At 53.5% G+C, this 25,733-nt stretch overlaps 3 protein-coding genes across 3 annotated transcripts; 2 read left to right on the top strand and 1 right to left on the bottom strand.

Annotated features, from left to right (window-relative positions):
- Window positions 1-4,343: 4,343 nt before the first annotated feature.
- Window positions 4,344-13,399, top strand: LOC138812492 (gastric inhibitory polypeptide receptor-like). The gene is made up of 15 exons (XM_070000424.1): window positions 4,344-4,446; window positions 5,637-5,785; window positions 5,848-5,964; window positions 6,520-6,619; window positions 7,235-7,342; window positions 8,104-8,207; window positions 9,098-9,201; window positions 9,335-9,479; window positions 10,207-10,366; window positions 10,550-10,610; window positions 10,842-10,911; window positions 11,042-11,130; window positions 11,230-11,368; window positions 13,063-13,104; window positions 13,181-13,399. The coding sequence occupies exons 1-15, from the start codon at window positions 4,344-4,346 to the stop codon at window positions 13,397-13,399; spliced, it is 1,710 nt and encodes a 569-aa protein (XP_069856525.1).
- Window positions 13,400-15,971: 2,572 nt separating this feature from the next.
- LOC138812587 (small nuclear ribonucleoprotein Sm D2) lies at window positions 15,972-17,469 on the bottom strand. The gene is made up of 3 exons (XM_070000561.1): window positions 17,381-17,469; window positions 16,541-16,720; window positions 15,972-16,221 (listed from the first exon to the last, which is right to left on the bottom strand). Coding segments are annotated over exons 1-3 (357 nt in total). The 5' UTR covers window positions 17,383-17,469; the 3' UTR covers window positions 15,972-16,046.
- A 652-nt stretch (window positions 17,470-18,121) lies between these two features.
- On the top strand, window positions 18,122-24,939 carry LOC138812905 (glutaminyl-peptide cyclotransferase-like protein). Its single transcript, XM_070001159.1, has 7 exons — window positions 18,122-18,353; window positions 18,916-19,059; window positions 20,129-20,410; window positions 21,275-21,427; window positions 21,547-21,646; window positions 22,442-22,558; window positions 22,995-24,939. The coding sequence occupies exons 1-7, from the start codon at window positions 18,144-18,146 to the stop codon at window positions 23,138-23,140; spliced, it is 1,152 nt and encodes a 383-aa protein (XP_069857260.1). The 5' UTR covers window positions 18,122-18,143; the 3' UTR covers window positions 23,141-24,939.
- The last annotated feature ends 794 nt before the right edge of the window (window positions 24,940-25,733 follow it).

Below are 25,733 nucleotides of genomic sequence, written 5' to 3'. Positions count from 1 at the left end.
GATAGTACACAGGCCCTGACTTCAAATCCCAGGACTGACAAAAAAAAAAAAAAAACTTGGAGGGAGGCAATTCAAGTAGAGAAAATTACTAGAGCTGGACACAATGGCTCCTGTCTACAATCCTAGGTACTCAGAGTATCTTAAGTTCAAGACCAGCCTGAGCCATCCTGGGCAAGAAACTTCATGGGAATCTTTTTTTTTGGGGGGGGGGAGGAGGGGTGCGGTCATGGGGCTTGAACTTTGGGCCTGGGCGCTGTCCCTCAGCTCTTCAGCTCAAGGCTAGCGCTCTACCACTTGAGCCACAGCGCCACTTCTGGCTTTTTTCTTTTTGCTTATGTGGTGCTGAGGAATCGAACCCAGGGCCTCAGGCATGCAAGGCAAGCACTCTACCACTGAGCCATCTTCCCAGCCCCTATGGGAATCTTATCTCCAATTAACAACCAGAAAAGCTAGAAGTATAGCTGTGGTTCCAGTGGTAGAGCACCAGCCTTGAACAACAACAACAACAAAAATTCAGGGACAGTGCCAAGGCCCTGAGTTCAAGCCCCAGGATTGGTCCTCCCTAAAAAAGTAATCTTTTCTTTTGTGCTGGGATGTAACTCAGTGGCTAAGCACTTGTCTAGGAAGTGCAATGTCCTGGGTTCCACTCCCAGTACCAAAAAAGAAAAGACAAGTTGATTGGGAAGGTGGCTCAGTGGTAGAGCACTTGCCTTGAGCTGAAGAGCTGAGGGACAGCGCCCTGGCCCAGAGTTCAAGCCCCATGACCGACAAAAAAAATCTTTTATTTTTTGGGGGGCTACTGGGGATGGAACTCAGGGTCACACACCTTCTTGGGAACCCTGAGTACTCTCCCAGCCAGCCCCAGCCTGAAGGCTTTTATTCTTAGAAAAGTACTTCTCAATAATACTCCAGCATGGGGGACTGGGCAGAAGGGACCTCTCTGGGTTTGACACAGTGGCTGGGAATGGGGAGATGCTTGCCAGAAATGTGGAGGTTGAAGCTGACTGTAGAGCCCAGCAGAGAGAGACCTCTGCTCTTCCACATCCCCTCCCTCCCACCCCCCCCCTTCATCCTGGCGTCTGAGTCCTTGGAGCCCCTACCCCAGCCAGCCTGAGATGTGTCAACACAGCTCTGCTGCCTTCTGGTCAGGACAATGTTTGCCCTGAGGATCTGGGGAGATGGGGTGGTTGCTATGGAGACAAGCACCCTCCTCCAGGCCCGGAAGACACAGAGGGCCTTAACTCTGTGTCTTTGAGAGTTGACTCCTTTCCCATGTCCCTGGGCTCCAAGTCCTGTTTCTGTCTCTCTGCCTCTGTCTCTGTCTCTGAGCCATTTCATCAGGTCAGCCTCACTTTTCTTCTGGAACTTAAGGTGTCCTGTCTCTTGTCTCTTTCTTTATCTCTCACACTCTCTCTGGATCCCTAATTTTGAATTCTGTCTTTCCAGGCTCTCTCTCTCTCTCTCTTTTTCACTCTCTCTCTTCCCTCCCCCTTCTCTCCCCCCACCCTTTCTCTGGGTTTCATGGTTCTTTATCTTTTCAATAGCCATATATTTTTGGTTTGTGTTTATGTTTATATTAGGACTTGAATTCTGCACCTCAAGCTCTTAACTTTTCCACTCAAGGCTGGTGCTCTACCACTTGAGCCACACCTCCACATCCAGTGTTTTTACTGGTAAATTGGAAATCAGAGTCTCAAGGACATTTTCTTGTCTGCTTGGGTTGGCTTTGAACCTCCATCCTCAGATCTCATCCTCCTGAGCAGCTAGGATGACACACAGGAGCCTGTCTGACCAATCTGACCAATCATCATTTTTTTTTTCCAGTCCTGGGGTTTGAACTCAGGGCCTGGACACTGTCCCTGAGCTTCTTTTGCTCAAGGCTAGCACTGTACCACCTGAGCCACAGCGCCACTTCTGGCTTTTTCTGTGTATGTGGTACTGAGGAATCGAACCCAGGGCTTCATGCCTGCTAGGCAAGCACTCTACCACCAAGCCTCCTTCCCAGCCCTCAATCACCATTTTTTATTTGTTTGTTTGTCAGTCTCTCCAGGCTTCTATCTCTGGCATTAGTCTCTTTCTAGTTCTGTGTCTTCACATTCTGTGGGGCAGGGGATGGCGACAGAGATGTCCATTTCTCTACCCCTCTCTGGTCCTCCGGGTTGGTGGATAGCGACTCAGGAGGATGAGATCTGAGGATCCCAGTTCGAAGCCAGCCTGGGCAGAAATGTGAGACTGTCTCTCTATGGCTTCCTCCCTGTGTCTCTGCCTTCCAGACCTCGTCTCTCTTCAGTCCAGAATCCCACAGGGCCATCTCTGCCTCAGTCCCTACAGGAAATCCTCCTTCCCATCTCTCTCTGCCTCATTTCTCCTGCACCATCTGCCAGCACCCCAGGTCCCCGCCTGCTCCCCACTGGTTTTGCTTGGCCAAGCAGCCTCATGGGGGTTGGAGTGGGGGGGGGTGCGGGAAGAGACAGAGACTTTCCAGATTCTTCCCTATCACCACATCCTGGGCAGGGGCATTGTCTGGTCAGTGCTGGGGGCGGGGGTGGTGGGGGTGGTGGGAGGGTGGGGGGGAGGAGGGAGTGTAGGTGAGAGACAAGAACCAGAAAAGCAATAACCAAGGAAAATGGAAAGAGAGACAGACAGAGGTCAGAAAGGCAAAATGAGACAGGAGAGGAGGAAAGTCCTGGCAGATCAGAAAGACAGAATGTGGGGTTATTAGAATTTAAGAGAAAGGGCAGATTAATACCAACGAGAGATGCAGAAGGTAGGATGAAAGAGAGACAGAGATGATGAAAATAAGTCTGGAAAGAAAGACAAGGGAGAAGCTGGGGCTGGGAGAGGCAAATGCTAAATTTAGAGACAGGAATAACAGAAGACCATGCATAGGGTTGACAGCTTGGGGAGCTGTGTCCCTGGGGTAGGGATGGGCTGAGGAGATGGGGTCGTCAGGAAAGCACTGGACTACTTCTCTGACTCCAATTTCTAGAAAAGTGTGTGTGTGTGTGCGCGTGTGCACACGCGCATGTGTATACCAGTACTGATGCTTGAACTCAGGGCCTGGGTGCTGTCCCTTCAAATTTAGTGCTCTACCCATTTGAGCCACAGCTCTACTTTTGGCTTTTTTTTTTTTTTTGCCAGTCCTGGGGTTTGCCAGGGCCTGGGGCTCTGCTGCTGAGCCTCTCTGTGCAGGGCTAGCGCTCTACCACTTGAGCCACAGCACCACTTGTGACTTTTTCTGTGTATGTGGTACTGAGGAATTGAACCCAGGGCTTCATGAATGCTAAGCAAGCACTCTACCACTAAACCACATTCCCAACCTTTGTGTTTTGTATTGTTTTGTATGTTTCATTGGAGATGAATATCACTGACTTTTCCTGGCCCAGTCTGGCTTTGAACCAAGATCCTCACGTTTCAGCCTCCTGAGTAGCTGGGATTACAGGCATGATCCACCAAGCCTGGCTGTTTCTACATGTCTTAAACTGCAGAATCTGTTGGCTGCCCCCAGGATACTGCTGTCTGTCCCAGATCCTGTGGAATTTTATAGATTCAGGACAGCTAAGCTGGGCAGAGGCCAGTCTGGGGAGCCCCCCCCTTCTCTTCCTGTCCTTCTTTGTCTCTCTCTTTCTAGATCTTTCTGGGCTTTGGTTTCTTTTTCTATCTCTCACACCACCTCAGTCCTTCCTCTCCCTTTCCAGTATCCTCCCTCCCCGTTCCCCAGTGGGGTGACCTTTGGGCCTTCTTGGAACCCAGGAGACTCCCTCTCAACCCCAGCCTCTCCTTGAGGTGCCGGGCCATCTTAGACTCCCTTTCCTTCTCCTTTCCCAGGATCCACAGGGCGCCAGGAATGTGGAGCAGAGGGCAGGGAGGCCCCCAGGGGCCAGGCTACAAGGACCCCCCCCCATCCTCTCACCCCCACCCCTTCAGACTTGTCTCCTTCCAGCCTCTAATGCAAACATCACATCCCTTGTTATATTCCCTGCCCCTCCTAGGGCTCTGGGCCTCAGTTTCCCTTCTGCAAAATGGGCAGAGTGGGTGTAGTCTCTGTCCCATTTTTTTTTCTTCTGGGTCCCAGGGGAGGGTGCACTCATCATGTAGATGGAGGATGAAGGCTCTGGGGCGGGGAGGACCCCATAAGCAGCTCTCCCCTGACCCTGGACAGATGTTTCAGATGTCTGTCCCCCTCTTGCCTCTCCTCCCTCCACAAAAGAAGAGCCTGGAAGAGACCTCATGTGATCTTGATAATAGGGACCTCGGAAATTTTAGGGGAGCCTTGCACACCTGTGTGCATTTCTTTCTATCACCATCACCCCTGTTCCTCTGCTCTGGACCCTGCTGAAAACATGGATGTGGAAGAAGACAGCTTCTGCCCTCCTGTGCTACACGAGGCCCTGGCTCACACACCATTCAGTGAGTGTGAATGCATGTGGCCTTATGACTGGAAAGGTGGGGTTGTGTTCCTATGTGTGTGAAGCGTGCACAGCCCAGATGTGTGTGTGTGTGTGTGTGTGTGTGTGTGTGTGTGCCACCTGTAAGTAGGTGACAGACTGTCTGGGCGTGGTTGCAGTTGTAAATGGTGAATGAGAGCAAGGATCCGGGTGTGAGATTGGAGAGCCGGGTGTGATACGGTGTGTGAATGTGACAGTGGCTGGATGGGACCTGGGCACTGGGAGTGGGAGAAGGAGAAATCGGAGGAGGTCCATCGGATGGACGATTCACAAGGACTCCACCGCCCTCTCGGTCCCCCTCCACCCCAGAGCTCCCCCCTCCCAGAGCTCCCCTCTCCCGTCCTCAGTTCCGCCCTCGCCCCGCCCCCTCCAACCACCCCAGGCTGCCAGCGCGTGTCACCTCTTCCATCCAGAGCTCAGGCGAGACACGGGAGGCCACGGTGACCTGGGCGGCCGGAGAAAAGGACTGGGACAGGTGAGGGCAACCTTTCCCCGTCCCCCCCCCGTTGCACCCCATTTCTCTTGCCCCCAACTCCCCTTGAAGTCTCTGCTCTGGGCCTCTTTCTCTCTCTAGCCCTGGCGCTCTGTCTCTGTCTCTCAGCTAGTGCCTTTGTCTCTTTCTGCCCCTCTGATCGGGTTTGTCTCTTGATGTCTCTGTCTTTATATCTCTCAGTCTCTAGCTTCTAGATGGCTTTCTTTGTAGACGGACATCCAGCTCTCTTCTCCCTTTCTGTCTCTCACGTCTCTACCTTCTTCCTCTCCTAGCCCACATCCTTATTTTTCCATTTTGGGTTGGTCTCTGGTCCCTTGCTGTGTCTGGTCTCGAAGTCTCTGTAAGTCCGTCTCGTGTGTCTTTGACTCCCTGCCTGTCTTTCTGGGGTTCTGCGATGGCCCCCTCTGCTTTGCCTCCCCCCTCCCCCCCACCCCGGGGCATTTGGGAATAGGCACTGGGGCCGGATGATTGGAAGGATTTTCGGGCATCTGCAGACTTAAGTCGAGCATCCAACAGCCACCTGGGTTGGGGAGGGTGCGGGTCCAGCTCCCCTCCAGGCTCCCAAAGTGGTCCCCAGGTGCCCAGAAGTTTCTAGGTCTAGACCGTTGGGAGACACTAATGCTTCTTGCCCTGCAAGGCTCTTGGGCAACAGCCCCCTCTGCAAACACCCCTCCCTTCCACCATTGCCACCCCAGCAACAGCTGGGGAAGGCCGAGCACCGCGCAAGGAGCGAGGCCACGCCCTCCGCGCCGCCCACCAGCGCAGGCCGCGCCCACCGCCAGAGGCCACGCCCACCGCGCGCCTCAGAGGGGGTGCAGCGGGCGGGTCCACCTGTGTGCGGCAGGTGGGCTCTGGGGCTGGAGTCCGGGAGGGCAGAGGTCCTCATTCTGTCTCGGGACCCTCCAGTCCGACGGCTTCTGTGTGACCGGACCCTTGGCCGCCTTCATGATGCCAAATTCCCGGCCCCTGCGCTGGCTGCTGTTGCTGCTTTCTCTGTGGGGACTCCCACTGCGGAGGGCGGAGGTGAGGACCCCGGAGACTCGTGGAGTTCAAAGCTTGGAGGAAGGGCTGGAGACCGTTTTTAAGTCTTCCTCCCCCAAAGAGGAAGACTGTTGTTGCCTCTTGCTCAAACCCAGGTCTTTTTGTTTTTCTTGATGCCGGTCCTGGGGATTGAATTCAAGCACTGGGCACTGTCCTTTAGCTTTGTCGTGGTTTACTGGAGATAAGAGCCTCTCGGATTTGTCTATCTGGGCTGGCTTCGAACCGCGATCCCCAGCTCTGAGCTTCCAGAGTAGCTAGGATTTCCAGGCGTGTGCCACCAGCACCCGATTTCCATCCACCACCCCAAATCCTAATAAGGCCCAGCCACTCCCCTCTTCAATTGCCCTGAAGGTTTGCCACGCACGTCCCATAGCAAATCTCTTGGCAACTTTCTAAGCACTTCCCACCCCTAGGCCATCCAGGACCCGGAAAACCCCTCTAAGGATGCTCCTTGGCCTGGCTCAACCAATCTGCTTGAGAATGTGGGGGGAAGGTCGGTCTGGGAGGGGGCGGGTCCTCCCTGCTGTCTCCTCCTAGACAGGCTCGGAGGGGCAGACGGCGGGGGAGCTGTACCAGCGCTGGGAGAGGTACCGCCGGGAGTGCCAGGAGACCCTAGAAGCCTCGGAGCCACCTGCAGGTGTGGCAGGGGGACTCGGGTCGGGAGGGAGAAGCTGAGTCCGAGAGGGGTGAGCTTCGGTGGGCGCGACCTAGATCTTAGGAGAGCCCTGGGAAGAAGCTTGATATGGGAAGAGTCCTAGACGGGATCTGCACCATCCAGGGGGGTTAGGCGGGGCTTGAGATCGATGGGCGGAGTCTAAAAGAAAATGGGCGGGGCTTGGCATCGATGGGTGGGCCTTAAAGCTTAGGAGAGCCCTGAGAAACTTGAATGGGAGGGCCATTGGGCGGGGCCCACAAGTTGGTGGGCGGGGCTTGGTCTGGGTGGGCGGGGCTTAAATAATAGAACCTTGGGCGCCTTGGAATGGGAGGAGTCTTGGGCGGGGCCTGCCCTGGAGTGGGGCGGGGCTTTTGTAGAATGGAGGGATTTCTAAATGGGACTTTCCTAGTGGGGGGAGCTTGGAGGATGGGTGGAGCCTCGAGGGATGGTGGGCGGGGCTTGTGGCCCAGTAAGAATCTGATCTGTTGCTGCGGGTGAGCAGAGCCACAGCAGGGAGCTTTCTTAGGTGGGGGAAGCACTGGGCCCATGGCTCGGTGGGTTGCTCTGCAGCATCTGCCGTCCCTGTCTACCCCTCAGGCCTCGCTTGTAATGGGTCCTTCGATATGTATGTCTGCTGGGACTATGCTGCACCCAACGTCACTGCCCGAGCGTCCTGCCCCTGGTACCTGCCCTGGCACCGCCATGGTGAGGCATTCCCTGGACCCCTATACACCCAGACATCATGCCCCCCCCAACCCTTCCTCCTTCTCTCTGTCCTGTCACCCATTTCTCTAAGCTACGTTGATATTCCTATGTTGCTCTCCCTTTTCCTTCCTTCTCTCTCCCTCTATTTTAAAACTCAGGGCTTAAACTCAGGGCTTTGCATGCTTGTTATTTTTTTCACTTGATGCTGGTGCTCTACCACTTGAGCTGGAGCTCCATTTCTGGCTTTTGCTGGTTATTTGGAGGCTTTGCGTGCCTGGGCTGGGTTGGATCATGATCCTCAGATCTCAGCCTCCTGAGTAGCCAGGATTACAGATGTGAGCCACCAACATCCAGTTTCTAGATTTACTTTTTTTTTTTAAAGATAAGAGTCTTACTATGTAGGTTAGACTAGCCTAGAACTTGATATTCTTGCCTCAGTTTCCTGAGTGTTGGATTACACAGGTGTACCATGATGCTTGGCTCTCTCTCTCTCTCTCTCTCTCTCTCTCTCTCTCTCTCTCTCTGAATCTGTCCATCTGTAGGCATCTTCTTGGTCTAACATAGCAATGTATCCTGGGACAGCTTATTTAACTTTTTTGTGACTCAATTTCCCTATCTATAAAATGGGGTTCATGCTACTGCTGTCTACATCAGCTTGCACGAGTATTAAGTTAAGGCTTAATCATCATCACCACCACTTAGACTCTCAGTGCCCGGGTTCACATTCTCTTTCTCTGATCCTTTCCCTGGTTCTCCCTCAGTGGCTGCTGGCTTTGTTCTCCGTCACTGTGGCAGTAATGGCCAATGGGAACCTTGGAGAGACCATACTCAGTGTGAGAATCCAGAGAAGAATGGGGCTTTTCAGGTAAGAAGAGGGGAGGGGCCCAGGTGAGGATATCTGGGGGGAAGTACCCAGATACCCCCCACCCTCCCAGCCTCGGGCCATACCTGAAAGGCCCTCATGAGGTTTAGGACTCTGGGTTGCAAGTAATAAAAACCCCACTCAGGGGCTAGGAAGTTGGCTCAGTGGTAGAGTGCTTGCCTTGCATGCATAAGGCCCTGGGTTTGATTCCTCAGCACCACATAAGCAAAAAGAAAAAAGCCAGAAGTGGCGCTGTGGCTCAAATGGTAGAGCGCTAGCCTTGAGCTGAAAAGCTGAGGGACAGCGCCCAGGCCCAGAGTTCAGGCCCCACAACTGGACCCAAAAAACAAACAAGCAAAAAAAAACCCACTCAGACTTTCTTCAAGGAGATCAAAGAAAACCCAGTATATGGCAACAGCTTCAGGTATAGCACGATCCAGGGACTCAAAAGACATGGTGGGGGAATCTCAAACCAGATGCCTGTTTTTGTCTGTGCTGGTCGCATCTTTTCTGTGCAGTGGAGAAGTTGGCCCCCAGTAGTGTTTTTGGTTCACATCGTATCAATCAAGCAACAACTTTTAAGATGACTGAGCTTCCTTTTCAGTAACTCCAGCATCTTGCTCCAGAACTGACTCTGTGTGTGTGTGTGTGTGTGTGTGTGTGTGTGTGTGTGTGTTAGAATGTTCCAATTGACTGGTAACATGCCCCACCCTTGAGCTGAAGTGTGGGAGTCAGCCCCACTTAAACAAGGGTAGTAGTGTCTCAAGAAAAAATAAGCACCCAGGGCAGGAATACAGAGGAAAGGAAAATTAGAAGAGGGAAGCAGGCAATGTCTGTCTCTGGGGTGGAAAAGCTAAACCTTGTTGCCTCGTTTCTTTTGCCTCTCCTGCCAGGACCAAAGACTGATTTTGGAGCGGCTGCAGGTCGTGTACACTGTGGGCTACTCGCTGTCCCTTGTCACGCTGCTGCTAGCTCTATTCATCTTGAGTTTCTTCAGGTGGGACTCCCACGAGGTGGCCAGGGTCCCCTGGCCTCCACTCACTGATGGCTGATGGGAACGGTTGGCAGGGACTTTATTTGGCTGGGGACAGCCCTTGAGAGGTGACAAGTTGCCCTGTCAAATCCCTTAGGCGGCTGCGGTGCACTCGTAATTACATCCACATGAACCTGTTTATGTCCTTCATGCTTCGGGCCGCAGCCATCCTCACTCGTGATCGACTCCTGTCTGCACCTGGCCCCTACCCCGGGGACCAGACCCCTACACTGTGGAAGCAGGTACTCACCATTCCCATCCCAACAGCTTCTTCTGGTGGGATCTCTAAGTTCCCATCCATCCTTCCCTCCATTTATATATTTATATATAGATATTTATTTATTTATTTATTTATTTTTGGGCTTGAACTCTGGGCCTGGGCACTGTGCCTGAGCTCTTCAGCACTCTTTATCACTTTAGCCACAGTGCCACTCCAGGTTTTCTGGTGGTTTGCTGGAGATAAGAGTCTTGCGGACGTTCCTGCCTGGGCTGGTTTTGAACCTCCATCTTCATATCTCAGCCTCCTGAGTAGCTAGGATTACAGGCGTGAGCCACCAGCACCCTGCTTCTCCATCTGTTCTTGTTGTCTACATGATTCATGGTTCCCCTCCACATTTGGAGAGGGACAATCAGCCTTGCCATCACTGAACTCTCCACCTTAATTGGGATTTTCCATTACCTCTCCCTCACTATCTCACCCATCATTAGACTTTTCTGCCAATGCGAGAGTCCACTTACCTCAGGTGAGAGGCCAAGGTGGAAGAAATTGGTGATAGTGGGGGGTGGGGAGAGTTGGTGGAATATGAATCTCATAAACTTTCCTGCCTGGGCTGACTTCCAACTCGTGATGCTTCAGATCTCAGCCTCCTAAGTAATTAGGATGACAGGCTCTGAGGGATCAGGTGGGAGAAAGGCTGGGTCCTTGGCGGCCACCCTAACCCCCCCTGCCCCTCTCTGTCTGCTTCCCAGGCCCTGGGTGCCTGCCGCACGGCACAGATCTTAACCCAGTACTGCGTGGGCGCCAACTACACATGGCTGCTGGTGGAGGGCGTGTACCTGCACCGCCTCCTGGTGCGGGTGGGCGGCTCGGAGGAGGGGCACTTCCGCTGCTACCTGCTCCTGGGCTGGGGTGAGCCCCAACTGCCTCCCTGTCCGGCCCAGCACCCGTGGGACTGCCCGCGGGTTTATCCAGGGGGTGGGTCTCTCCCCCACCCTGCAGAGGGATTCCGTGGGACCTGGGCCTGGCCAGGGGCCTGTGCGTGTGTGCTGATGGCTGCGGCGGGGTGGGGGGCGGGGGTCGGGGTCTGCACAGGGGCCCCCGCGTTATTCGTCATTCCCTGGGTGATCGTCAGGCACCTGTACGAGAATACGCAGTGAGTGGCAGGCTCGTGGGGCGTGGCTTGGCTGGAGGGCGTGGCTTAGCGGAGGGGCGGGACGACAGGAGGGTCTTGGGCGGTGTGTGGGCGGGGCCTGAGCAAATTCCCGGGTGGGGCGGGGCCTAGAGGGGGCGGGCGGGCCGGAAGTGGGGGAGCCCTGCGAGCACTGCCCGGGACCCCGTGTCTTGAGGGGGGTTTTCTGTCTCAGCTCTACCCTGTCCCCCCCAGGTGCTGGGAGCGTAATGACGTCAAGGCCATTTGGTGGATCATTCGCACCCCGATCCTAATAACCATCTTGGTACGGTCGGTCCCGCTTCCTCTAGGCTGTGCTCAGGGGTTTCAGGTTCTGGGGAGCAGGGGCCACCTCCTGTCCCCCACGCACCCCCAGAACGGGGATGGCGCCTGGCTCAGCCTCTCTCCCCTCGCAGATCAACTTCCTCATCTTTCTCCGAATTCTTGGCATCCTTGTGTCCAAACTGAGGACACGACAGATGCGCTGCCCAGACTACCGCCTGCGGTGAGAGGGGTCAGGGGTCAGGGGTCAGGGAGAGGGTCGGTGAGGGCCGGGGCGGGGCGGGGGGGGGGCCTGGGGACCACCGCCGCCCTCCGTCCCCAGGCTGGCTCGCTCCACGCTGACGCTGGTGCCCCTTCTGGGAGTCCACGAGGTGGTGTTTGCTCCGGTGACCGAGGAACAGGCGCGCGGCGCCCTGCGCTTGGCCAAGCTTGGCTTTGAGATCTTCCTAAGCTCTTTCCAGGTGCTCAGGCCGGGGGTGGGGGGGGCCGCCTCCCCGGAGGGGCACCGGGCCACCGCCAGGCCCACGCCATGGGCAGGGGGTGGAGAGGAGGCGTAGCCGCAGGGCATCCTCGGAGGTACTGACTCTTAGTGAGGAGCGAGGGCTTCGAACCAGGGTCCAAATGCAAGTTCAGGCACTTCCTGGTCACCTTTCAGGAAGAGAGCAATGCAGAATCCCTGACCTGGAAGCTGATGTGATGGAGGAAGGCCAGGATGCCTGACGTTTAGGAGACAGAAGTCAGAAGCAGGGAGAAGAAGGATGAGGATAGAGAAGGGAGGGAGATTGGGGGCCAAACTTTTCTACAAGAGGAAGGAGGTGGCTATGTTAGATTTGAAGAGGATTGTGGGAAATAAGTAATGGGTTTCCAACTCAAGTTCACCAGCTTGCTTGCTGGGCTGGAGCTATACTGCTTATGCATTGCCTCCACCCTGGTATTTTGTTAGTTTCTTTGGGGATGGACTCTTAGGGACTGGCTTTTAACTAGGATCCTCCAGATCTTATCCTCCTGAGTAGCAAGTGTGTGCTCTCTGCTCATTCTCTCCCTTCCTTTCTTTCCGTCTTTCCTTTCTTTTTCTTTCTGACAGAATCTCAGCATATAGCTAGCCTAGGCTACCCCCATCCCCAAACTTATGCCCATCCTGCTTCAGACTCCTTGGTGCTAGGATTATTGGAATGCCCCACCCTGCTCTGGCTCCACTTTATTTAAATCTAGCTATAGAAAATGCATGCAATAGTTAACTTATGGTATATAATATTGAGATATGTGACTAAGAAAAAGAGAGCTGAGAGTGTGGCTAAGTAGTACAGCTTGCTTGCAAACTAGAGTCTCTGAACTCAATCCTCAATACAGAGAGAGAGAGAGAGAGAGAGAGAGAGAGAGAGAGAGAGAGAGAGAGAGAGAGAGAGAGAGAGACTTGGCCAGCTTCTACTTCAGCTGCTACCTGTACAATTGCATTTTCCAAACTACAGAGAGCTGGTGTGTGAATCCATGATTATTTGCCTAGGGTACACACAAGTCCTTGGGTTTGACCACTAGCATTGCAAAACAAAGAATATCTGAGGCTAGGGATGTGGCTGAAGTGGTGGGGCAGCTGTCTAGCATGCAGGAGGTCATGTGTTCAATCCCCACACTGCTAACATCAGAGAATAGATAACAATCCAGATGAAACTGAGACACAGGGTTAAGTTAAGCAGCCTGCCCAAAGGGTATTAAGGGGGCAATAAGATTTCTTGCATCCAGGCTTTCTGCAACCTAGGCCCCCTGTTTTTAGTCCCTGGTGCCCTGCTCCCTACCACCCCCTGACTGGCTGGGTCGAGCTGGAAGCCAGTGGACAGGGGTCCTCAGTATATGACTATGGTGATGACAGCGGAAGTGTAGGCAGGGTTAGCAGTCAGGAAAGGGGCGGCTCTATGCTGTCCCCCAGTTTTTTTGGGGGGGTCCAGTCGTGGGGCCTGAACTCTGGGCTTGGGTGCTGTCCCTCAGCTCTTCAGCTCAAGGCTAGTGCTCTACCATGTGAACCACAGCGCCACTGTGGTGCTGGTGAATCGAACCCTGGGCCTCAGGCATGCAAGGCAAGCGCTCTACCACTGAGCCACCTTCCCAGCCCCCAGTTCCCCAGTTCTGATCTGACCCCTGCCCCCCCTCTCCCCCGCAGGGCTTCCTGGTCAGCATCCTCTACTGCTTCATCAACAAGGAGGTAGGGAGAGGCCCGCCCGCGCCCCCTGGCGGCCGCGCGGGGCACGGCGCCGCCGCTCAGCCCCCGGCCCTTGCAGGTGCAGTCCGAGATGCGGCGGGGCTGGTACCACCGCCGCCTGCACCGCAGGCTCAGCCAGGAGTCCCGCCAGCCGCTGCCGCCGCCCCCCAGGCGCCCCTCCCAGGCCGTGCCCCGCAGCGGGGGCCCCGGAGAGATCCCCGTCGGCCGCATCTTGTCCTCGGGGGCCCTGCCAGGACATGACAACGAAGCCAGTAGGATCTCAGAAAGTTACTGCTAGGTAACTGGAAATCCTGTTTGCCGTGAGCACTCATTTCACTGAGTGCCTGCTGTGTGCCAGCCAGCCCTGGCTTGTGGGGGGGGGGGGGGTGGACGCTGGGGAAGTGGGGGAGAAGAAAACGGAAGATGAGGTCCCAGCTTTTCTGGACGTCAGAGAGGAGCGAGGGAAACTGATGAGCAGTAATCACGCAGTGATGGCTGATGGAGAGAATTTAGAAGGGGCCTGGGGTGCTCGCAGCCGGCCTGATGGAGGGGAAGGAGAGAGAAGTGTGATTCCGAGAACAGCATGTCGAACGATCCCGGGGCAGGACAGGCCTGGGCGCTAAGAAAAGGTGGGGTAAGGCAGAGCCACTGTTGGGGAGAGTGTGGGATTTCATTCCCCGCACACTGCACCTTTAGCAGGGCCTCTCAGGGCTCACGTTTTCAGTCCTCGTGGCCCCTGTACGGGAGCAGATGTCAGGGGAGGGGTGGGAATCAGAAGGGGGCACTGTAGGCTGGAGGTGATGGTGGCTGGATGAATGGAGACGTGGGGAAGCGGTGGGCTCCGGAGGTGGGGAGGAATTGTGAATGGATCTCACGAGGAAAAGGAAAAGGGAGATGAAGGAAGAGCCCTGGGTTTGAGCAGGGGAGAGGAAAGGCAGGGAGATTGGGACTAAGAAGGGGTACAGTCTGGGTCTCTGGGCCTGTCAGGCAGGCAATGCCTGTGGGATACCTAAGGGGTCTAGCGCTGGAGGACACGGACAGGAGAGGCTGAGGATGCAGAGGTGTGTTGATACTGACGAACGCCTCGCAAGGCAGGCCTGGGAGCTGGGGAGAGAACACAGGCCCCACGCTCTTGACATGGCGGCCCTAGGGTACTGGGAACATTTATGAAGCCCACAACCTCATCAAGGCTAAAATTAGCCATATGTATGAGGACTCCTAAATTGCTCAGTTAATGCCTGGGTACTCTTGTTTTCCCTGGGGACCCCAGCTCTGTGAACAGATGTGCCCCACAACTTGGAGCGTTTTTATACAATCTCCCCCAATTCAGGTTCTGGTAGGGTGAGGGGGACTTAGGTAAAGCCCTGGGAGATGAAGTTTTAGGAAGCTGTTGTTTGCTTTCTGGGGTGGGCCAGGCCACAGTGGGCTAAAGTGGGCTGTGTGGCTGGGTTGGGGGTCTGCAGTGGTTGCACAAGAAAACATGGACCCAGTACTATTGTCCCCTGTGTGAGAACCCCAAATGAGAATATTACATGTAATCCAGATATTGACCTAGTTAAGACATACATACATTAAAATTGTAAGTGTGTGTGTGTGTGTGTACATTCCATTCTTTTGAGAGCTGCTCCTTAGAAAGGCAGGACAGAAATGATAAAGCCAGCCGGGGACCTGCACTCACGCTTTGCCATCCTAGCTACTTAGGAAGCTGAGATCTGAGGATCACAGTTCAAAGCTGGCCCAGGCAGGAGAGTCTGTTACAGAGACTCTTCTCATCTCCAATTAGCCACCAGAAAACTCGAAGTGGTGCTGTGGCTCAAAGTGGTAGAGGCTAGCCTTGAGCAAAAGAGCTCAGGGACAGTATCCAGGCCCTGAGTTCAAGCTCCACAATGGACCAAAACTTAGAACAGGGTTGTTTCTTGCCTTCTTTTTTTTTTTTGGGGGGGGGGGGGCGGTGCCAATTCTAGAGTTTGAACTCTGGGCCTGGGTGATTTTGTGCAAGGCTAGCACTCTACCAATTGAGCCATAGCTCCACTTCTGGTTTAAAAAAAATTTTTTTTGTAGTTCAGTGAAGGTTTAAGAATCTCATGGACTTTCCTGCCCAGGCTGACTTCTAACCGAGATTCTCAGATCTCAGCCTCCTAAGTAGTTAGGATTACAAGCCTGACCCAAGGCATCTGCCTTTTTTTTTTTTTTTAATAAAGGCTTGCTTATCTCAGCTGGGATGATTCTTAGCTGTCCCTTTGGAAAACTCCAACTGCTCTTATAGAATTGAGGGTGTGGCTGAGGTAGAGCACCTGCCCAGCAAACTTGAGGCCCTTACTTCAAATCTCATTATTCTGCTTTCCCCCAACTGCTGTTTTCCTCTGAGAATCTGGCTATGTAGACCAGGCTCGTTTTGATTTCATTATCCCCCTTTCTCTACCTCTGGAGTGCTGGGATTACAAGTATGCACCACCACATCCACTCCAATTTCTTTGCACTTCTTTACACTTCTGGATGTAACAGGTACCATGATGGCCAAGCCCCAAGTTTAAGTCCCAGAACGAGCATGTGTGCGCACACACACAAAAAGAACCTGTCTCTCCTTCTGTCTCAGGGGGAAGGTTTTGGGGGAAATCTCTAGAACATGGGTTAGTCTACAGTGCCACACACAGGGTTGGGCACACAGGCTGAAGGCCCAAATAGCAAAAAGACAAGGATTTGGGGGCAAGACAAATTTCGTATCCAATGGGTCCACTCCACAGCCAGGAAGCAGAGGCCCGGATAGGGCAGACCTATACCTTTCCACTTGCTCACCAGCCAACCAGCATTCAACAGTTGCCCCCATCCACCCTACTCATCAGGCCCCAGGAACAGACGTGCAACAGTAAGAAAAAAAAAAAAAAAAAAGGACTTTATTCCCTTCACAAAAGGCAGATCTTTGCGCAGGGGGGGCGAGGCTGCCCCTACTTGCCCGCGATGAGCGGGTTCCGCAGGACCACGATGACTGAGTCCCCGCGCAGGAACATCTTGGAGATGTAGCGGTCCTTGTTGACCGGCTTGGACTTCTTCTTGCCCTTGCCGCTCTTGGGGACCTCAGTCCACATCTCCTTTACATTCTCCAGGACCATGTTGCAGTGCCTGGAGGGGGCGGGGCGTCAACCGAGGGCCAGGGGCCCTCCCTACCCGGCTCCTGCCTGAGACTACAGCCTCTGCTGTTGCAGGAGAAGGTGTGCCCAGAAGGCAGCTGACTGCTGCTGAGAGGCAAAGCTGGGATCGACCCTGGGCAGGCTGGACTTCGGAGACACCAAACCCACCTCTGGCACACCCCAAAGCTGGCAGGACAGCCACACTTATGGTTCCTGAAAAATCTGTTCCTTCAGCTTCCTCAGGCTGGGGACAAGCCAACCCCCTCCCCCCATATCCTCCCCACTCCCCCCCCCCACACACAGCTGCTCACCTGTCAAAGGCTTTCACCCGGCCTAGGAGCTTCTTGTTGTTCCGGCAGTTGATGAGTACCTGGGTGTTGTTCTTGACTGACTGAGTAAGCACTGAGAGTGGACCTGTGTTAAACTCCTCCTCCTCCCGCTTCTGCAGCTCCTCCGGGGTCATCTCACTCTTGGGCTTGTTGAGGAGGCTCCTGAATAGGCAAGTAGGCAACTCACAGGTGAGAGGGGCTTAGACAGGGAGAGGGAGTGAATATGACTCCAGCCAAAGTGCTCCCCAGCTCCATCAATGATAACCCCACCAATCTAGTTGTGAACAACAATAACACTACTTGAGGTTCCATAGACTCTTCTCTTCCTCTCACATCCGACATCAAATCCAACAGCAAACCCTACCATCTGCCTGTCAAATATACAAATATTCTTTCCAGAGCTTAAAATGACGCTTGCTTTCTCCTCCCCAGGTTGGGTTTGAATCGCGAATCTCAGATCTCAGCCTCCAGAGCAGCTAAGATTGTGAGCACGAGCCCCTGGCTTAAATCATTGTTTCTACTGGTCCATACGTCTCTCCCCAGATTCATTATTCACAAAACAGTTTTCCCTTAGTTCTTCTCTCAACAAAACGGGGTATCTGAGAGAGCCGCAAGCCCGTGACGGCATACAACAGTCCCGGGTGTCGAACTCATGATCGGTCATCAGTCAAAGGCCCAGGCCCGTTCTCATCAGGAGAAAAGAACTCCACTTGAGGCCTAGGATTTCCACCCGCCGCCACAGCTCAGATCCTTCCATCCTTAACCGGCTAAATTTGCACCCTCAACCTCACTCCCACCGCCTAGGCCCAGTCCCGGACTCACATGGTGGCGGCGGCTCCCGCTAGTCACTGGCGTCTCCGCGTTGCCTCAGCCTCAGACCAGAGAGGAGGAAGGCGTGACTTCCGCTTCCGGTGGCGTACTTCCGTGAGCGCACGCGCAAATCCAACCAGTGGGTGGGGGCGTGGCCTGTTTCCATAGCGACGCCCAGCCAGCTGTGCAGTGATGGGGGCGGTTGTTAAAAGCTTTTGAGTCAAACGGCTCATTCTGGGCCCTACCGGGAAGATGTTCACGAGCGTAGAGAGGAAAAGAAAGGCGGTTTTATTTAGGTTGCGGTAGAATGATGTAAGTCGAAAGCGGGAAGTACTCATTTCCAAATGCCCGCCGGCCTTGTCCTAGGAGGCGCGGTCTCGACGAAGCCAATCCTCTCTTTGCTTCAGCGATTGGTACCGCCCCTTTCGGTTCCTGGATGGTCCGTGGGTTTGTCAATTGATCTTTTCGACCAATCCCGAGCCCACATCCGGGAGGGGCATGGTTCTGAGCGCGGGAGATCCAATGTTTTCCACGACTAGAAGCTAACCATTGGCTTTCCCGCTCCGCGGAGGCGGACCCTCGCCCCGGCGCTCCCTTTTGGGTTGTGCAACCCTCGGGGGAAGGGGGAGCGGTGACCAACCCCAACATCCCCGGGGAGGTCGGTAGGCGTGTCCTCAGGATGCGCGCTCCCATTGGTTTCGCTGCTTGAGGGGTGGACCTTGGCTGGGCCTGAACTAGCTCCGCGGTCTCCCACCGGCTTGCGGGCCACGCTGTCATGCGTTCGGGGGGCCGCGGGCGGCCCCGGCTCCGGCTTGGGGACCGGGGTCTCATGGAGCCACCTTCACCCCGCAAGCGCCGCCTGCTCCCCCGCGTGCAGCCCTTGCCCCTGCTGCTGCTGGCGCTGGCGGTGGGCACCGCGTTGCTCATTCTCTGGAGCGGCTGGCGCCGATGGAACGAGGAGCTGGCGCGGGGCCGGGAGCACCGGGTGAGGTTGGGCGGGGGGGGGGGGAGGACGGGGGGAGGTGAAGGGAACCCCGGTTCCCTCCTGCCCCGTCCCCCGAAGTCTCGGGTTGACGTGGCTGTATCGGATGGCCTTAGCCGCAGGTGCCATCTCCTTTTTCCGTCCATGGAATGCATGCCCCTTATCCACAGACTAAGGCTTTGGGAGCTTTAAAAAAAAAATCTTAATTTTGTAATCGTCATTTTCCTGCTCCTCCCCCTTAAGAGGAAGAGTCTGGAATATAGCAAGATTGGGATAGCGGGGTTCTACCTATGCCTCGAGTATTTGGAAGAAAATCTCTCTCTCTCTCTCTCTCTCTCTCTCTCTCTCTCTCTCTCTCCTCTCTCTCCTTAGATTTATTTTTCCTTCAGGACTGAAGTGGGCTGGACCAACCCGATGGGACTTTTTCCTGATTTATGCTAAGCATCGCTTATGCCTAGAGGAGGTCGCCAGCTTCTCTGGGCTGCAGGGCCTTGGGGTTTAGCCTGAATGCGGGACTGCTCTCATCCTTCTCATCTTCATCTTCATCTCCACTTCCCACCCCCAGGCCCCGCTGATTGGAAGCCTCCCGGAAGCCAAGCTGCGGATGGTGGTGGGGCAGCTGGACCCACAGCGACTCTGGGGGACGTTCCTGCGCCCTCTGCTGATTGTACGCACCCCGGGTAGCCCAGGCAATCTCCAAGTGAGGAAGGTAAAAGGGTCCAACATCCAATCCCTGACCCTCCAGGGTGCGATCCAACAGCTAAGAGGCAGAGAATTCTGTGATGACCCTAGGGATCCATGATGGTATAGACACCCCCCGACTCCCAAACGCTGCATTACCTTCCCTCAAAAGCTTACTGAGTTAAGCACAAGTCACCAGCGGCCCCTTGAGGTGAGAACCAATATGATCTTCATTATGCAAATGAAAAAAAAAATGGTTAACCTCCTCAGGCCTCAGTCTGGATCATGGGATTGGCTCTTGAGCTTTACCCACCCACAGGGTCCCTAGATCATCCTGTAGCACAAGTAAAAGCTCTTTAAACCTGAACATTGGTGGTTCCTGCCTGTCATTCTAGCTATTCAGGAGGCTGAGATCTGAGGATTACAGTTTGAAACCAGCCTGGGCAGGAAAGCTGCTGAGATTTTTTTTTTTTTTTTTTTTTTTTGCAGTCTGGGGGCTTGAACTCAGAGCCTGGGCACTGTCCCTGAGCTTCTTTTACTCACGGCTAGCATTCTACCACTTGAGCCACAGCGCTACCTCTGGCTTTTTCCATTTATGTGGTACTGAGGAATTGAACCCAAGGCTTTATGCATGCAAGGCAAACACTCTACCACTCAGCCACATTCTCAGCCTGGTGAGACTCTTTATCTCCAGTGAACCAGTAAAAAGTCAGAAGTGGAAGTGTGACAAATGGTAGAGTGCCAACTTTGAGTGAAAAAGCTAAGGGACAGTGCCCAGGTCCTGAGTTCAAGCCCCAGTACTGGGGCACATGTGTGCATGCATGTTTACTCATGCACACGTGAGTGAGCGAGCAAGCGACACACACACACACACACACACATACGGGGCTAAGAGTAAGCTGTGATGTCTTGTTGACATTAAGAGGTGGGGTCACCCCAACAGCTGGAGCTCAGGAGGAATCCATGTCAAAGCAGTAATGTATGCCAAAGTAGGACTTTCAGGTCAACCTGACTTTTCCATATGACTCAGGTCACGTGACCCTTCCCCCCCACTTCCCCAGTCCCTGTCCACCCTCCCATCTCTCTCTCCCCACTAGTTCCTGGAGGCCACGCTGCGGGCCCTGACAGCAGGTTGGCATGTGGAGCTGGATCCCTTCACGGCCTCGACACCCCTGGGGCCATTGGACTTTGGAAACGTGGTGGCCACCCTGGACCCAGGAGCTGCCCGTCACCTCACCCTGGCCTGCCATTACGACTCGAAGCTCTTCCCTCCCGGGTCTGCCACCTTTGTGGGGGCCACAGATTCCGCTGTGCCCTGTGCCCTGCTACTGGAGCTGGCCCAGGCCCTAGATCTGATGCTGAGCAAGGCCAAGCAGCAGGTGAGGCCAGGGTGGGGGGAGAGCGAGAGATCATCTCCACCCTGAGCCAAGTCCCTGCTCTCCTCTGCCTTTGTTGTGTTTCTCATCTTCTGACACATTTTATTACGTTGAGCCACGGAAGTCTTTCTAACCCCTGAATGTCAGATCCTGTCCTGCCTTTCCCCAATCCTTACCATACCCCGCTACAGCATCCTAGGCCTAAAATAATGTCCTTATGTTACATATTATGTTCTGTTACATATTAGGTGTGCTCCCATCCCTGACTCTGTCCCAGCCACACCCATATCCCCAAGTCTCTCAAACCTACCCCAGGGCACTTGCACTTGCTCTTTACACAGCACGTGGACTACTTCAGTTATTTACATTTTTATTTTTGTCAGTCATGGAGCTAGAACTCAGGGCCCTGGGTGCTGTCTCTGAGATTCTTTTGCTCAAGGCTATTACTCTACTACTTTTGAGCCACGGTGCCACTTCTGGTTTTCTGGTGGTTCATTGGAGATAAGAGTCTCATGGAGGCTGGGAATGTGGCTTAGTGGTAGAGTGCTTATCTAGCATGCATGAAGCCCTGGGTTTGATTCTTTAGTACCACATACACAGCATAAGCCAGTAGTGTTGCTGTAGCTCAAGTGGTAGAGTGCTAGCCTTGAGCAAAAGAAGCTCAGGGACAGTGCCCAGGCCCTGAGTTCAAGCCCCAGGACAGCCCCCCTCTTCCCTCCCCCCCTCCAAAAAAAAATACCTGGCTGTATACTCTACAGGTCACAGTGTATGAGCAAGGACACCTGACCTGCCCGACCTGGCTGTGCAGGTGGGCAGGCCTGGAGACTGAGAGCCACACTGAGCCAGCCTCTGCCCTCTGTCCTCCAGGCAGTGCCAGTAACCCTGCAGCTCCTCTTCTTGGACGGGGAAGAGGCGCTGAAAGAGTGGGGACCCAGAGATTCCCTTTATGGGTCCCGGCACCTGGCCCAGCTCATGGAGTCCATACCCCACAGCCCTGGCCCCACGAGGATCCAAGCTATCGTAAGACTGGGGGACCCACACTGGCCTCTGGGAAGGGAGGGAGAAGGTTAAGGCCGAGTTACCAGGATCCCACGGCTCCTTCCAGTCCTGGCCCCCCCTTCCCCTCTCTCTCCTCCCAGGAGCTCTTTGTGCTTCTTGATCTCCTGGGAGCCCCAAACCCCACCTTCTACAGCCACTTCCCCCGAACCATCCGCTGGTTCCAGCGACTAAGGAGCATTGGTAAGTGGGGAGCCCCCCGCCCTCAGCACCCAAACTTCCTTACCGCCCTGGTCTCTAAGGAACCAGGGCAGAATCACAAACATCCCATGGATGAGATGTGTAGGGTAGGGATTATAGAACGGGGCTCTGGCAAGAGCCAGTCCTGGTTTCAAATCCTGGGTCTGCCTCTTAGCAGCAGGGGGATTTCAAGCAAGTTGCTCATTTCACTGTAAAATGATCATGATGCCGACACTAATAAAGGTACTTTATGAGCCAGGTGTGGCGGTGCACTCCTGTAATCTCAGCACTCCAGAGGCCAAAGCAGGATTATAAGCTCAAGGCCAGTCTAGGCTACATAGTGAATTCTAGACCAAGTTTGGGTGACAGAAGGAGAAACTGGTCTCAAAAACAAATGGGCTGGGTGTGGTGGCTCACACCTGTAATCCCAACTACTCCAGAGGTGGTGATCAATTTAAGGTCACCAGTGGCTCATGCTTGTAATCCTAGCTATTGAAGAGCTTGAGATCAGAGGCTTGAGGCTTGAAAGCCAGTCCCAGGTAGAAAAGTCTTCAAGAACTTCATCGCCAATTAAATAGCAAAAAAGCTGGGTTGCAGGCATGGTTAAGTAGTCCAGCACCTGCTCCGAGCAGGCAAGCCAAGCCATGTGAGAGCACGGGACTGATTTGAAGCCCTAGTATTGGCATAAAAATATGTACAACTGGTTTGCGTTGGCGTGAGCAGTGCATTGTCTCTGGGAGCCTTGGCTCCCTCCAATGCTGAGGACTGATCCTTGTTCTCTGACTGCAACACCTTCAGAGAAACGCCTGCACCGGCTGAACCTCCTGCAGTCTCACCCCCAAGAGGTGATGTATTTCCAACCTGGGGAGCCCCCTGGCTCTGTGGAAGATGACCACATCCCCTTCCTCCGCAGAGGTATGTGCCCAGTACAGGGCCCAGCAAACCACACCCAGGGCTCAGGCCTGCTATCCTAGCTGCTCAGGAGGTTCAGAGCTGAGGATCATGGTTCAAAGCCAGCCCAGGCAATAAAGTCCACAAGACTTATCTACAGTGAACCACCAAAAAGTCGCAAGTGGGGCTTTGGCTCAAGTGGTAGAGTGCTAGCCTTGGGCACAAAAAGCTCAGGGACAGCATCTAGGCCTTGAGTTCAAGTCCCACTACTGATACAAGAAAAAAAGAAATCCAACAAAACAAGGAAGCCATACTTCCTGGCCCTGACCACTTTCCAGGACCAGGACTAGAGGCAAGCTGCTTAACTTCCAGGTCTTGATCTGTCCATCTGTAAAATGGGGTTGTCTCTGGGTGAGCAGTGGACTGGGACAGTCCTGACCGTCATCTCTCTTCCCTCCAGGGGTCCCGGTGGTCCACCTCATCGCCACGCCCTTTCCTACTGTCTGGCATACTCCTGCAGACACCGAGGCCAATCTCCATCCACCCACGGTGCACAATCTCAGCCGCATCCTGGCTGTGTTCCTGGCTGAGTATCTGGGGCTCTAGGCTGGAGGGGACAGTACCAGAGGAGACCTTCCTCCAGAAGCACCCCTCAGGGGACAAGTCCAGATCTACCTCAGGAGTGGCTTCGTCCTCACCTATCCCGTCAGCTCCTACTTGGGTCAAGGCCACTTCAAGGACACAGAAGGGACCACAGAATGGATGTTGAAGCGGGTGGTGAGACGAAGACTACGAGTTTGGCCCCTGCTCTTGGGTCCACAGCTATACTGGAGGTTTCCATGGACCAGATGCCGAGCTTTTAGCCAGCAAGGGCTGGTTTGGCTTCTTGTGGTTGGGCTAGCAACCAACCCAACCAAATGAATTCTTTTCGGCTTATGCTTTCCTCTCTGCCCGATCTACACAATGACAGTTTTGCTACTGCAGAATCAGGAACAGAAATGAAAGGCCAGCTTCTAGAAGACAGGTTTTCTCTGATCCAGTATGCCACTGCTTGAATGAGGGATCAAAGATCAAAGTTCTAATGCGAGACGTTAAATGCATCCTGGTGACACAAGGCAAATTTCCAGTCAGGCAAGAGAACTGTAGTGGTTCCCAATGCACTTCAATAGGGAACCCTTTGAACTGGGAAGCACAATCACAGAACAAGGGTACCTGAGAAGATACTTTGAGGAAGCTCCATGCTCAGCAAGTTTAGTCAGAATACATCAGATGAAGCTCCATTTCTTCCTTCATCAAACCATCCTTTTTTTTTTTTGTGAGGAAGTGGGAGTGGAACTCTGCAAGTGCTGTATCACAGATTCTTTTAATTTTCTTTTTAAGACAGGGTCTGGCTGCTAGGTTTGCGTGGATCTGACCATCCTGCCTCTTGTCTCTCAAGGAGCTGGGATTAAGGCTTGCACAACCACGCTTGGACTCCTAAGTCCCAACTGCAGACCTACTGAAGCAGGACTTCGGGGAGGGGCTGAATACATGAGAGAATCTTGATCATGAGTTTGGGACACGGTATCTTAAAGGCTACAGGTTGGTTTGTGCTCGGCTGTCTAAAACACCCCAGAAGAGAGGAAGGCAGGCTGGGGGTGCAGCTAGGTGGTAGCATTTTATTTAGCTTTTTGCTGCTTAATGGGAGAAGAGTATCACAGACCTTTCTGCCAGGGCTGGCTTCAAACTTTGATCCTCAAATCTCAGCCTCCAGAGTAGCTAGGATTATAAACAAGAGCCACCAGTGCCCGGCTTGAATTACTGTTTTTTAAGCTTCAGAAAATGAAAAAGAGAAACCAATTCCCAAAAACCACATCACTGGGCTTTCATAGCATGGTGTATAGAAGGACTGCTTTTTTTTTTTTTCTTCTAGTATTGGGGTTTTGAACTCAGGGCCTCATATTTACTTGGCAGGTGTTCTACCATTTGAGCCATGGCTCCCAGCAGCAACTCTGCCATGTTTTTTTTTTTTGGGTCCGGTCATGGGGCCTGAACTCTGGGCCTGGGCGCTGTCCCTCAGCTCTTCACCTCAAGGCTAGCGCTCTACCACTTGAGCCACAGCACCACTTTGGGCTTTTTTCTTTTTGCTTATGTGGTGCTGAGGAATCGAACCCAGGGCCTCAGGCATGCAAGGCAAACGCTCTACCACTGAGCCAACTTCCCAGCCCTCTGCCATGTCTTTAAGCATTATTAATCTTGCCTAATTCTTCCCCTTCCCCCATCCTGGAATGTACATCAGATCTTACTCTATCTCCATAACCTTTCATGTCTTCTCAGGGTTTGTGTCTGTGTGTGTATATGTGTGTCTGTACTCTTATTTTTCTCACCACCTTTAATTCAATAAACTTTTCATCAGTTGTGTTAAATTGACTGTTTAACCTGGCCACTGAGGCTTTTTGTTGTTTTGTTTTGTCAGTCCTGGGCCTTGAAATCAGGGCATGGGTTCTGTCCTTGAGCTCTTTTTGCTCAAGGCTAGCTTTCTACCACTTTGAGCCACAGTGCTACTTCTAGTTTCCTGGTGGTTAATTGGAGATAAGAGCCTCATAGAGACCTTCCTGCCCAGGCTGGCTTTGAACTGTGATCCTCAGATCTCAGCCCCCTGAATACCTAGATTACAGGCTTGAGCCACTAGTGCCCAGCTAGGCTACTGAGTTTTATCCATGACTCTTTAAAGAGCAATAATAGCTGAGTACCAATGGCTCATGCCTGTAATCCTAGCTACTCAGGAGGCTGAGATCTGAGGATTGCAATTTGAAGCCAGCCCAGATTTTTTTTTTAATAAAGAAATAAAAATCTTATAGAGCTGGGAAGGTGGCTTAGTAGTAGAGTGTTTGCCTGGGTGAAGCATGAAGCCCTGGGTTCGATTCCTCAGTACCACATAAACAGAAAAAGCCAGAAGTGATGCTATGACTCAAGTGGTAGAGTGCTAGCCTTGAGCAAAAGAAGCTCAGGGACAGCACCTAGACTCTGAATTCAAGCCCCAGGACTGGCATATATAAATAAATAAATAAATGAATAATTAATCAAAAATCTTGAAGTTAGTACTATTTTGTGATTTTAAGATCCAAACCAAGCCGAGATGCTGGTAGCTCATGCTGGTAATCCTAGCTCTTCAGGAGGCTGAGATCTGAGGATCGCAGTTCCAAAACAGCCCAGGCAG

This window comes from Dipodomys merriami, unplaced genomic scaffold, assembly GCF_024711535.1.
Source record: "Dipodomys merriami isolate MVZ:Mamm:240054 unplaced genomic scaffold, mDipMer1.0.p SCAF_57, whole genome shotgun sequence".
Lineage (NCBI taxonomy): Eukaryota > Metazoa > Chordata > Mammalia > Rodentia > Heteromyidae > Dipodomys > Dipodomys merriami.
Note: the sequence above shows the minus strand (reverse complement) of the source record. Positions and strands in the feature narration are given on the sequence as shown.

What these genes read in the sequence shown, in the direction of transcription:
- LOC138812905 (XM_070001159.1), top strand. Translation starts at nt 18,144, where the DNA reads ATGCGTTCGGGGGGCCGCGGGCGGCCCCGGCTCCGGCTTGGGGACCGG. An exon ending in GCAATCTCCAAGTGAGGAAG is followed by an intron (nt 19,060 to 20,128) that starts GTAAAAGGGTCC and finishes TCTCCCCACTAG; the next exon opens with TTCCTGGAGGCCACGCTGCG. An exon ending in TGAGCAAGGCCAAGCAGCAG is followed by an intron (nt 20,411 to 21,274) that starts GTGAGGCCAGGG and finishes TCTGTCCTCCAG; the next exon opens with GCAGTGCCAGTAACCCTGCA.
- LOC138812492 (XM_070000424.1), top strand. Translation starts at nt 4,344, where the DNA reads ATGGATGTGGAAGAAGACAGCTTCTGCCCTCCTGTGCTACACGAGGCC. An exon ending in CTACCTGCTCCTGGGCTGGG is followed by an intron (nt 10,367 to 10,549) that starts GTGAGCCCCAAC and finishes GGGTCTGCACAG; the next exon opens with GGGCCCCCGCGTTATTCGTC. An exon ending in CACCTGTACGAGAATACGCA is followed by an intron (nt 10,611 to 10,841) that starts GTGAGTGGCAGG and finishes TGTCCCCCCCAG; the next exon opens with GTGCTGGGAGCGTAATGACG.
- LOC138812587 (XM_070000561.1), bottom strand. An exon ending in CGGGTGAAAGCCTTTGACAG is followed by an intron (nt 16,222 to 16,540) that starts GTGAGCAGCTGT and finishes CGCCCCCTCCAG; the next exon opens with GCACTGCAACATGGTCCTGG.